The sequence below is a fragment of the Cervus canadensis genome, chromosome 20, assembly GCF_019320065.1.
Source record: "Cervus canadensis isolate Bull #8, Minnesota chromosome 20, ASM1932006v1, whole genome shotgun sequence".
NCBI classification, from domain to species: Eukaryota; Metazoa; Chordata; class Mammalia; order Artiodactyla; family Cervidae; genus Cervus; species Cervus canadensis.
The window spans coordinates 3,590,864-3,603,506 of NC_057405.1; the positions used below are offsets into that span (position 1 = coordinate 3,590,864).

General features: G+C 39.4%; 1 protein-coding gene across 3 annotated transcripts in view; it reads left to right on the top strand.

Moving 5' to 3' along the window:
• The window catches only part of CASP8AP2 (caspase 8 associated protein 2), a 31,231-nt gene extending 19,427 nt beyond the window's left edge, over positions 1-11,804 (top strand). For all 3 annotated transcript variants that reach the window (XM_043439394.1, XM_043439395.1, XM_043439396.1), the window contains exons 7-11: positions 1,526-3,744; positions 4,288-7,411; positions 8,476-8,575; positions 9,247-9,333; positions 11,169-11,804. In XM_043439394.1, the coding sequence (XP_043295329.1) occupies positions 1,526-3,744; positions 4,288-7,411; positions 8,476-8,575; positions 9,247-9,303 (5,500 nt within the window). In that variant the 3' untranslated portion in view covers positions 9,304-9,333; positions 11,169-11,804. The remainder of the gene's footprint in view (positions 1-1,525; positions 3,745-4,287; positions 7,412-8,475; positions 8,576-9,246; positions 9,334-11,168) is intronic.
• Positions 11,805-12,643: the final 839 nt, after the last annotated feature.

The following is a 12,643-nucleotide window of genomic DNA, read 5'->3' on the forward strand; positions in this document are numbered from 1 at the left end:
TACTGGGATCTTGTTCTGAAATTCTTTGATCCTGGGAAGATGATGGTGTATGTCATGGGCTCCAGAAGGGGCCCACCAAATTACTAAAAGGCAAGGAGGATGTCTGCGTCATACATTCTGTCATAGACAACTCTTAAAATATCTCTCAATTACATATTCTTTTTCCTCTGAAATGGATTTTCTACTTAATTTCTCTCTCTCCCTCTCTCACTTTTTTTTTTTTGGTTGGGGCAGTATTTGGCTTCAGAGAATTTCATCTCTTCTCCCCTTGATAGTCCAAACCTCCAAGACAGTTATCGAAATTTGCTATCTGTTTCTCCGCCTTCCATTTCTACTCACTCTTGAACCCAGTCTATTCTGACCTCTTCCTCCTGTGACTGCCACTAAATTCATCATATCGTTTTGGCTTCTCATTTTAACTTGTCTTTACACACAATTTGACATAGTTGATTGACCCTTTTTCTTGAAACAGTTTTCTCCCTTTGGCTTTCATGAGCCTTACTTTTCTTCCTAACTTGAGACTTGTTTTTCTGGTGAAGTTGGTTTTCTTCAAAGCTATGTCTTTGCTTTCCTTTCTCTTTCAGTATTTTCTTTTGATGTAATCTTACTTGTACTAGTCAGTTTCATTTATATGTAGATAACTACTTTACATCTGTACAAAATTTTCAAAGTTATCTCATCCAACACTGAATTTAAGATTGAACCCATTCCATTGTTCCTTGCTCAGTGGATTCCCCAACATTTATTTAGCTGGTGCAAGCTAGAGAGTCTGAAAGATAGAATGACCGTTTAATTTATTGCCCAAACCAGGATACTTTCGAGAGTAGAAGGAAGTGCTGTTAGTAATTACACTGATACTACTTGGCAAACAGGGACGTGCAGGCCCCCTGCCTGGGAGTCATCAGTGACACTGAGCTCTTTGTCATCCTTCAGACCCAAATCCATTACCACGTCCTGTTGATTTTTATGTCTATATTCTCTCAACCCGTTCACTTCTCCCCCATTTCTACTGTCACTGCTGCCCATCACCTCTCAGCTGAACTGGGAGTGGTCTTTGTGCTCAGAACCTTCCATCCCCTCTTGCTCTTTCCAGCCTCTGGTTTCTCACTTCTTTCTATTAAAGCCACAGGACGCTTAGTAAAGCGCAGCTTTGGTCATCTATCACAGAACCACCCCACCCACCTCTTCTCCTCTTTTTTCCTGCCACTCCTCCTCCCTTCCTCCCTGCTTTTCTTTCTCCAGTAGTGAAGGAAATCTGAACGACCTTGGCCAGTGCTGGGAGAAACCTGAGAGGTCCTTCAGGCTTGGTTTGAGCAAAGCAGATGAAAGAGAGTTCCTTATTTTAAAAACTTGTCCATTACATTGGGAACTGGTAAATTCTTACTACTTATTCTTTTTAACAAAGTAAAATTCGTTTTGCCAGTATGTGGGCCCCCAATTTTAAAGTGTATCACATGTGATTAAACCTTGGATTATTAAAAAGGAATTGACTTTGTTTTTGGTGTTAATTTCTATTTCTCAATAGACTGTCGGAGTTTCCACATTTTCGGAATAATCATAAAACTTCAAGGACATCAGATCTAGTTAAAACAAAAGATCTTAAATCCAGATCTCCCCATTTGGATGACTCTTCAAAGACTGATCACAGAGTGAAAAGTGATGTTTCTAAAGATGTACATTATAGCACTTCACTGCCAAACCACGAAAAGGAAGGAAAATCACACTGTGAAAAAAAGAGCATTTTGCATTTGCCTACATCTGTTGAAAAACACTCCACCAATGGCATTTGGTCACGTTTCCATTATCAGGTTGGTGAGAGTAGTTCAAATGAGGATCATAGAAGAGGAAGGAGAGACAGTCGACATAGCCAGTACAACCGGGGGGCTGACAGAATACGGAAAGACTTGAGCGCTGGCTATGGTGATGGTGAGCCGAGGGTCACGGAGGCCAGTCAGAGGCCACAGGGGCATCCCGAGAAACATGGTAAAGGTGAACCAAAGGCTGAAAGCAAAACTGCAAAGTTGAAAAGTAACACAGATTTAGATCATAAAAATGAACGCATCAGCTCTTCTTGGGAGAAAGAAAGCTCTAGAGACAAGTCACACACTCGACTAGAATCTCAAAGTGACAAAAAGCTCGAAAGACAAAGTGAAAGATCACAAAATGTAAATAGAAAAGAACTTAAATCACAAGACAAAGAAGAGAGAAAAGTTGATCAGAAGTCGAAATCAGTAGTGAAAGGCCAGGATCACTGGAGAAGGTCTGAACGAGTGGTGCTTCCGCATTCCAAAAATGAACTGGCAAAGTCTTCTCACAATTCAGGTAAATACCATGTCGAGGAGAGAAGAGGCTGGGAAGATTGTAAAAGAGACAGGGCTGTAAGTAATCATAGTTTTCAAGAAGGAAGATGTCCATCTTCTCTTTTAGCCAGTAGAACTCACAAACACACTGATTCCACAGAAGCTGATGCTGGGCACCAGCGGGAAAGTGCGGCTTTCAGAGCAGAAACGCACAGAACTGAAGAAAAGAGGAAACGGGAACGGGAGAGCAGAGAGGAAAATAAGCATATGAGAAATGAGGAAAGAGCACCTCCGGGACACTTGCAGAGGACTAACAGAGAAAGTAAGAAAACCACCGCAGGCTTAAAGAGACAGATCGAGCCAAAAAACGATAAAGGGGAAGTCTCCAACAGTGATGTTACTGAAGGAGTGAATAGTAAGCAGCCAGCAGTTAGAGCTGAGAGTGCCCCAAATGAGCCGCAGAGCAAAGACTTAAAGTTGAGCTTTATGGAAAAACTGAACTTAACTCTTTCTCCCGCTAAAAAGCAGCCTGTTTCTCAGGAGAGCCAGCATACGATAACTGATACCCCCCCGTCCTGTGACTTACGTGCTTCCGAGTCACTGGTGCAGGCTCAGACTGTGGCCTGTGTCCCCTCTGTCTGTGAACATAGCACAGAGGAGACCAAGTCTGAGTCATTGGGGCCAAAGGATGCTCTTAGAGCGGCGTCCGAACCCAGGACCAGCATTTCAGAACGGAAGGTAGAAGGAAACAGTTTGTCCGTTGCATCTGTGGAGAACGCTGTGCCTTCTGACACGCCCATGTGCGGCACGGAGACTTCCTTCTCAGCACCTGTGGAAACGGAACCAACAGAATCTTCGTCATCTCCATCCGCAGCAGTGGAGCAGGCTGTTACTGGTGCCAGGGCCGCAGTTCCTGTGATAACAGACACACCAGAGACAAACGGTCCTCAGAACGTCGGCTTGGAATTGGACAGCAAAAGAAACAGTGACTTAAATTCTTGTAGTATCTCTGAAGAGACAGAAATGAAGGAGGCATTTTCAACAAACGTGACCAAATCCAGTGAAAGCATTTTGCAGCCTTCAGTTGGAGGAACTGGCATTCTGCCATCTGTCCTTTCCGAAGGTGGTACACCAAAACTTGAGCCTTCTCTTGTAGACCCACCACTGGTTGAGAATAAGTCTTGTCATTTGGGTCCTTGCTTACCTAAAGAGACTCCAGAGTCTTCACTTCAGCAGACTGAGTTAATGGATGACAGAATGGAAGTTGGTGAAACAAACTCAGTGTATCATGATGATGAGAACTCGGTTCTGAGCATTGACTTTAACCAGCTGAGACCCATTCCAGAAGCCATCAGTCCTCTGAACAGTCCAGCGAGACCTGTAGCAAAAGTTCTCAGACTGGAAAGCACATCTCAAGTCCCATTGTATAATAACAGTCATAAAGGTAATGCTTTATACTCTCTCCTATAGCTTACCTTTACGTGAGAATGTAAACTACACCAGCAAGATGAATTAGTGCTTCTTATTTGGTAATATAGCTAGTGTTCACACCTCTGTGGTTAACTAGTAATGTACATTGAGCCTTTAGTCTAGGTTTAGGTAATGCTTATTTATATGAAAAAGAGAATGGTAGGACAGATTGTTTCAAATATTCTTTGCCTGTTTTCAGATACTTTCTTGTTTCAAAATCACCATCAAATGGCATAGAGTAGATGATGCTGCTAACATCAAGAAACTTGAACAGTTGGTTTTGCCGGCTACCCAAATGATCAGACTGTGCAGTGTCATTATTGTCAGGCACCTTCTCAGACCAGTAAAGATGAATCATATGATAAGTGTTAGACATTAACATTCTGCTTTTTTTTTTTAAAGCTATTAAAGTAATAAATTGCCTCAACATTTAATTTCTTGTTATATTTAACGTGGAAATGTTAAATGATAAACACTCATTGGTCATGTGGCAATAATATGCTTTTCTCTTTCACAGATGTGTTTCTACCAAATTCAGCTCATTCTACCTCCACGAGTCAGTCTGATCTCAACAAGGAAAATCAAAAGCCAATATGCAAATCTGACAAATTTGCAGAAGCAGACTCCCACAAGAATTCATCTTTAGATGAATTAGAAGAAGGAGAAATTATCAGTGACAGCGAAAAACCTGAACCACAAAGAAGTTTTGACAAAAGTGCCAAGCCAAGAGGTTCTGCGGAAGTGAAGAAGACAAAAACTGGCCCAGAAAGCAGGAGCAGCTCTGTGCGTTTGGATAAAGACAACAGGAAGACACCCTCTATGAAAACGCATCAGACCAAAAGCAGATGGGACAGAAGACGAAGTGAATCTAGCAGATCTTCAAAAACAGAGAAGAAAGAGAGGTCAATGAGCACTTCCAGCCTGGAGAAAATAGTTCCAATCATTGTCACACCCTCTTCTGTCCGAGAGATTATGCACATGTTACGAACGATAAGAAAACATGTAAGGAAAAATTACATGAAATTCAAGGTAAAATTTTCATTAATACAGTTTCATAGAATTATTGAGTCAGCAATTTTGAGTTTTACATCACTAATTAAATACCTGGACTTGTCCAAAATATCTAAGTCAGTGACTACTTTACAGAAGAATCTCTGTGATGTTATAGAGTCCAAACTCAAGCAAGTTAAAAAGAATGGCATCGTGGATCGTTTATTTGAGCAGCAGCTACCAGATATGAAAAAAAAATTGTGGAAATTTGTAGATGAACAACTCGACTATTTGTTTGCAAAACTTAAGAAAATCTTTGTAAAATTTTGTGACTCCATAAACGTTGGCAGTGACAGTGACGAAGGCAAGCTTGAGAAGAGAAGTGAGGAGAAAGCGCGATCTTCACACTGTCAGAAGGGGCGTGCAAACAGCTTGGGCAAAGAGGTGTTCAAAGAGAAATCCCCCAAGTCAGAAGATCCTGGTTCTTCTAAGTCTTCAGTAGGTGGTAAAAAATCTGAGGAAAAACACCAAGAGCAAAAGAATTCCAGTATTAACACAGTAAAGCATGACAGTAAAAAGACTACTAACACTTGCTTTGATAGTATGAGGAATCCTCAGTCTGAAGAGCACGCCTTGGAACCAAACTGCCTGAGCACCCCAAAGCCAGGAAAAATCGAAGGTGGCACCACAGAGGATGCCCAGACATCCCAGCTCGCTCCTTTGAAGCCAGAACGCAGTTTCGAGATTCTTACTGAACAGCAGGCATCTAGCCTTACGTTTAATTTAGTGAGTGATGCACAGATGGGGGAAATATTTAAAAGTTTGTTGCAAGGTTCTGATCTTTTGGACAACAGTGTCAACTGCAATGAAAAAAGTGAGTGGGAGTTAAAGACGCCAGAGAAACAGCTGCTTGAGAGCCTCAAATGTGAATCTGTACCCGCCTGTACAGCTGAAGAGCTGGTCTCAGGGGTGGTTTCTCCCTGCCCCAAGATAATCAGTGATGACAACTGGTCCTTACTGTCGTCTGAGAAAGGTCCATCTCTGTCTTCAGGGCTTTCGTTGCCAGTCCATCCGGACGTGTTGGATGAAAATTGTATGTTTGAAGTGTCCACTAACCTAGCTTTAAGTAAAGATAATGTATGTGGTTCAGAAAAGAGCAGGCCCTGCATTTCTTCCATACTTCTTGAAGATCTAGCCGTCTCTTTAACAGTACCATCGCCTCTGAAGTCAGACGGCCATCTCAGTTTTTTAAAGCCAGAAGCTTTGTCTAATGCAACGCCCGAAGAAGTCATTAGTGCCCATTTTAGTGAGGATGCCCTACTGGAGGAAGAGGACGCGTCTGAACAGGATATTCATTTAGCCCTGGAGTCTGATAATTCAAGCAGTAAATCAAGTTGTTCTTCGTCGTGGACAAGCCGGCCTGTCGCCCCAGGCTTTCAGTACCACCCTAACCTCCCCATGCATGCTGTCATAATGGAAAAGTCCAACGATCACTTCATTGTGAAAATTCGGCGCGCGGCACCATCCACCTCCCCTACTCTTGTACAGAGTACAGTGGCTGATGACTCTCTGCCGAGAATGGAAAAGAAAGCTGATGCAGCCGTGGAGGAAGAATATATTTCATGTCAGAACAGAGTTTTTAAGGAGGAACTGAAAAATTCCAGTAAGAATGTTGATGGTAGATTAGTTCATGAGGAACAAGACTGTGTGATACAGACAGAAGTTCCTGACATATATGAATTTCTTAAAGATGCTTCAGGTAAAGTGAGTCAAAGTACCGAAGAGGCTGAAGAATGTTTCAAGTTGCATCAAGTATGGGAACCAAAAGTGCCTGAAAGCATTGAAGAATTGCCTCCAGTGGAAGAAATCCCACATTCTGTTGAGGATCATCTTCCAAACACATGTATAGACCTCACAAAAGATCCAGTCACCGAGACCAAGAAGTTGGGGGAACTTGTAGAAGTAACAGTTTTAAATATTGATCAGTTGGGATGTTCTGGAAGTAGTGTGGATCAAAATGCTCCAGTATTAGACAATATGCAGCCTGAAACTGTTGATGCTTTTATTGATTTGACACAAGATGTTTCAAGTGACAGTAAAAATGAAGGTAACCATCCTGCCATAGTTGTTGAAGACTTGGGGTGTCCGGTGATCTGTGTCGATGAAGATAACTCAAAGGAAGAAAATGTGCAGGTGGCGAACAGGCCTTTGGAATGCGTCGTTGAGGAGGCCTGTATTGATCTAACCTCGGAAGCTTCCAGTTCGGGTGAAGTGAAAAAGGATGATTTAAACTCAGAGTCAGCATTAAATTCTAACAGTTCAGAGTTGCCTGGGACATTGGATAATCCTCACAAAAAGAGAAGAAATCTTTCTGATCTAAATCCTTCTTCTCAAAAAAAACAGAGAAAGGAAACAGACTTAACCAGTAGGGAAAAGACCAAAAAAATTACCCAAGACTCTGGTGAGAACGGTAATGCTCATCGAAGGAAAGCCAGTAAGAAAAAGGCCCCTTCAGTAACTAAAGACCCCTCATCATTAAAGGAAAGCCCGGGGACTAAGGATGCATCAGCAGCGCCTGCCACTTCTTTCACAAGCCTTTCTGCAAAGAATGTTATTAAAAAGAAGGGAGAAATTATAGTTTCGTGGACAAGGTAAGAATCTTAAGAGACTATTAAATCACCAGGAAGTTTTGAGACTCCAGAAGTCTATCATGTCATAGTTTTATCCCAACTTAAAATAGGGAAAGGGATCACTTTCAGAGTGGCCAAAGTTGGTAGAAAATACGCTCTAGGATACAGCCCAGCTGTACTGTAGAACAGTCTAGAGCAGTGGTCCTTGACCAGGGAAGTATACTGGCATGATGGACAGAACTTTTCACTATGTTTTAACCTCACTTTTTCAATGAAAAGAAAAAAATCTTTCACTCGTAAGGGACCTAGTGTACACACATTTTCTTTAGAAAGGAGGAATGATGGGTGGTGAACAGGACAAAAGTGTGACTGAGTGTAATTTGAGTTTTCCCCTGAAGTTAGACGTTTCAAAAGAAAGTTTATAAATTTTGTTGTATTTTAATGTGAACTTAAAAAAAAAGAAATGCAGTTGTAAAGACTGCCTTTCAGATGTAAAGGTAACCACAGTTGTAATCCATTAAGCTAGAGGAACATGATCTCCAGACTGGCTAGAGTGTATAATGATACTGAATTTTCTTGAAATTGGGATCAGTTTTAATACCTCAGTCCTCCATGCTTTCATTTCAGGTAACCTGTAGATGGTAAAATCTCAAGAGATTGTAATAACAAACATTGGTTCAGACCATGTAGAAAAAGCAGAGCTCTAGGGATTAGAATATCTGAATTCTATATTTTTGGTTCTTCTCACCTATTAAGTCTGTGATCATGTTTGGGCCCTAACTTTATAAGTACTATTTACATACTACAGGTAGAATTTTAAGAAAATCTTTCATTTTTGTCATTAGAAGAATACATTAGTGTATTTGTTTTAGAAAATTTGGGAAATATATATGAACTCAAAGATTAAAATCATCCATAATCTTATCTCTCAGATAACCATTGTCCTTTATTTTAGTATATACACTTTTCCTTTTTTTATGAGTTTTAACAAAAATGCCAGTTCTTATTAGTAGATATTAAGAAAGTGAACTTTTTCTTACCTTTCTGTTATAACCTATAAAAACTAACATTCTTTCCCCCTTCAGAAATGATGACCGGGAAATTTTATTGGAATGTCAGAAAAAAGGGCCATCATTGAAAACATTTACTCATTTAGCTGCTAAGTTGAATAAAAATCCATATCAGGTAACTACCCAAATTTTACATCTCTGTTGTTTCACAGACGGTGCTACTGTAAATACTTAGATTTTATTTTTAATGTGTTTAAAATATATAGATATTTATTAGCTAACATCTTTAAAAGTATTGCTCTTTGGAGAATTCTTTGGTCATCCAGTAGATAGGACTCTGTACTTTCATTACCAAGAGTGTGGATTCAGCCCCTGGCTGGGGAGCCAAGGTCCTGCAAGCTGCACAGTGGGGCCAAAAAAAAAAAAAAGAGTTTGGTTCTTCACGTTTGTCATGTAGAACTGTTAAAAGCTTGATGATTGTGGAAGAAATTTGAAACAATCCTAATTCTTTTTTCTGTCATTTTACCATTTACTTATTTGCCTTCAAGCAATTTTGTAATGATGCTTTGTTGCTTAAGAAAGTTTAATATTGAAAAGTTAAATAGCAGTTACCTTTATTACGAAGATATTTTGTTTTCCGAAATATTATTTACCATTATTATTAAGAGTAGCTTTCTCAGTCTTTAAGTGTTTTCTTTTTTTTTTTTTCACAAATCAGAAGGCTGACTTTATTTTTTTAATTTTTTAAAAATTTATTTATTTTAGATGTTTTCTGAAAATATTCATCAAAGATACAGAATATATTATTACAATATTTACAATTAACCCTCATTTAAAATTTTTCAGGTCTCAGAAAGATTCCAGCAGCTAATGAAGCTCTTTGAAAAGTCCAAATGCAGGTAGTTGATGGATACACTGCAGGAGGCTAGTAAAGTAAGTGTCTGACACTGTACCTGTGCGGTTAGCGGCTCACTAGTCGTTGAAATGTGAGTGGCGGGTGAGAGACGTCTAGTTCAGCCCGGGCTTCGGTCACAGGTTGGCGGACGCGTGCTCAGGAAGCCTTCTAAGTCACCTGTCTTAGAAGGTGGGGCGTGCTCAGTGAAGCCTGCTGCAGTTAGATCCGGGTAGCCTCTCTCCTCCACCTTCTGCGTGCTCATGAGTCTAAGGCAGGGGCCGATCCATTTGATGATTGATTATAAATTTTTATAGATAAAGAAAAGAAAAAGCATTCATGAGGGAATTCCCGGAGGCCCAGAGGTTAAGACTCTGCTTCCACTTCAGGGGGCCTCAGTTCGATCCCTGGTCAGAGAACTAAGATCCTGCATGCCGTATGGTGCAGCCAAAAGAAAGAAAAGAAGACATTCTTGAATAGCAGTATATTTCATAGCCAGTGAAGTCTGTACAGTCATTGTAATGTAACATTTTCTCATTTTTAATTGAGTGCTAAAATACTTTAAATACAAAACATACATTTAAAAACATGAAATCCATTGTCATCTGAAGAGGTGACACGATTTACCACATTAAATTATTAATAATGTGCACAAACGTGTTTCTTTAAGCCATTCTTGTACAGATTTATTAAGGCAATATGTGTCAGATTTTTTTCTTTAAGACCTAGGCCAGTTGCTTGAATATTTTGGATTTTTCTGTAAGGAAAATTGTAAAGATATCTAACAAATCACTATTTCTCCGTTGATTTGTAGTCATAGTTATTTGAATCCAAACACCCAACTTTATAGGTAAATCTGAGTAAAAACCATATTTGGAGTTTGATCTCATTGTGATGGGTTCTGAATATTTTTGAGTTATAAAAATCTGTTCCTAAATATAGTATAAATTACTGTCTTTTAGATAATCTGTTAATTTCAGTATCCTCTTAGAGCAACTAGTTTCTTAATGAAATCTTCAAAACATACTTAGTTTATGTGAAGTTAAAATTCTACTTATGTAATTCAGAATGTAAGATTGAATAATGGGGGATTTGAAGAAAAAGCTTATTCTAAAGAACCTTAAAAAAATAGTTTGATGCAAAAATTGCCTGATTATTTTTCAGATTCATTATAAATAAAGTTAAAAATTTTCACTACCTTTAAGAAGTTAAACTGTGGTTTTATCTGAACATTGTTATAAAATGTGACTTCCATTCTCTTTTTGAAGATAATGTCCATTCATGAAAGAATTAACTTGTGTCTGGAAGTGATGTTTATTAGTTTGAAATTTCCAAATTCCATTGCAAATGTACAGTTTTTTCCATGGATTTGATACTTGACATTTTATTTACTTGCGTGATAGCACAAATAGTATGTTATTTCATTCCTAGTTTGTTTCTTTGCTGATTTTTTTTCCTTCCAGTTCTATAGTCTCATTAAATTCTTGTCAAAAGCAGAGTGTAATGATAAAGTTACCAACCTAATTCTGGAAAAAGCTAGTTCTTTAACCACCAGTATTATCTAGGGCTTCACTGGTGGCTTAGATGGTTAAGAATCTGCTTGCAACAGGGAGACCCAGGTTCGATCCCTGGATTGGGAAGATCCCCAGGAGAAGGGCATGGCAACCCACTCCAGTATTCTTGCCTGGAGAATCCCATGGACAGAGGATTCTGGCAGGCTCGCGTTCATGGGGTTGCAAAGAGTCAGACATGACTGAGTGACTAACACACATACACACACGTTGTCTAAGTAGCACTCACTTGAAAGAACAGCAGTTTATTAAATGATCATGTCAGAAAAACAGTATCGTAACTTTAACATTTTCTTATATTACAGATAAGTTGCTGAGTTTCTTGGAGTCTTAATTGATATTGCATACTACACAAAAGCTTGGAATTCTTCATGTTTTTAATGGAGCAGGAGAGGGCAGTTTTATGACATATTTGATTACCAGATAATAATCTGCATTTGTTATTACATGCTGACTCTTAACTTCAGGCCAACATGGTCAACTTGCTCCTGACATCAGTCTGACTTGCTCACCTGTTACTATCAGGATATTTATTTCTAAACAGGTTACAACTTGTTATTAAGGTAAAAGCAACAATGAAACAGTATTGAAATCTTAGTTTTGATATTTCAAAGAAATAACTTTCTTTTCCAGATTTTTAAAAATAGTTTTGTAACATTTTAAACTTAACCATTATTTAGTTTGTTTCATCCATTTTTATTTGCTTTTGTAATTGCCTGTCCTCATTTTGTTAAATTGTAAAATAATTTAAATAGTGTGTCTGTAAATATGTACAATTACAATGATGTAAAATACTTCCTGTGTGTGTGTATGTTTGGTTGTATACACACACATGAATGGCTGTGCCTGGCCAAGGATTTTTTTATTTGTATAAAACTTTTTGTATAAAGTTTGCTTTCATTACCAGTAATGTATAAATAAAACCATGTAAAGTTCTGTTATATTCTGATTAGAATGGTTCTCTTATTGTGTATTAGAATGTTTCTTTTGTTGTGTTTAGATGGTAATTAAAATGGAAGAAAGATAAAATGCCCGGGGGCCTTGCGGGCTGCTTTGAAGTGGCTCTTGGTGGGGGCATGGCTGGCTGAATGTGCTGGAGCGGATTCGTTGGAGCAAACCGGTTGCTCTTGCCGGCTTTCTCACAGCAGGTACCAGTACCGTGAACAGTGCCCCAGGGGTCCTCACAGACAAAATCAGGGCAGTGCAAAAACTCCTTTCGGGTGAAGATCTGGGGAAAGCAGGTAAGGATTGCCTGACTGCATTATTTATCCATCCCTCTTCCTTCAGACTGGTGATACTGGTAGGTTACAATCTAGGCTTGGAGCTCTGAAGTTACTGAGGGAAATTGCCATTTCTCCCATTGTCTGCAGGGGAAGCCCTGATCTGAAGGATTACTTGGTGGATAACAAACTGAAATGATGAACTGTGGTTGTATAGTTCTGGGGCAGTCTGCCATAAGGCTTGACCTTTCCCCTTTCTTTCCGTCCCAGCATAGCCAAGCCCTCCGCTGGCCCCTAGCCCTTCAGTGCATAAGAATCCTTACCACCAGGCAAATGGGTTCACAAGCCAAAGTAGAGAAGCAACTAAGAGGTACCACTGAATCCGAGAAAACAAACTGGGTTACAGAAGACCATAACGATCTAAGATAAGGCCAGGAAACACTAAAAGGAAAAAAAAATTTTGGCCGTGTGGTATAAGAAATAACCAAGTAGAAATATCAAAACCATAATATTTAAAGTAAAGGTAAAGTGGAATGAAAATAGAGTGGGTACAGGTGTGT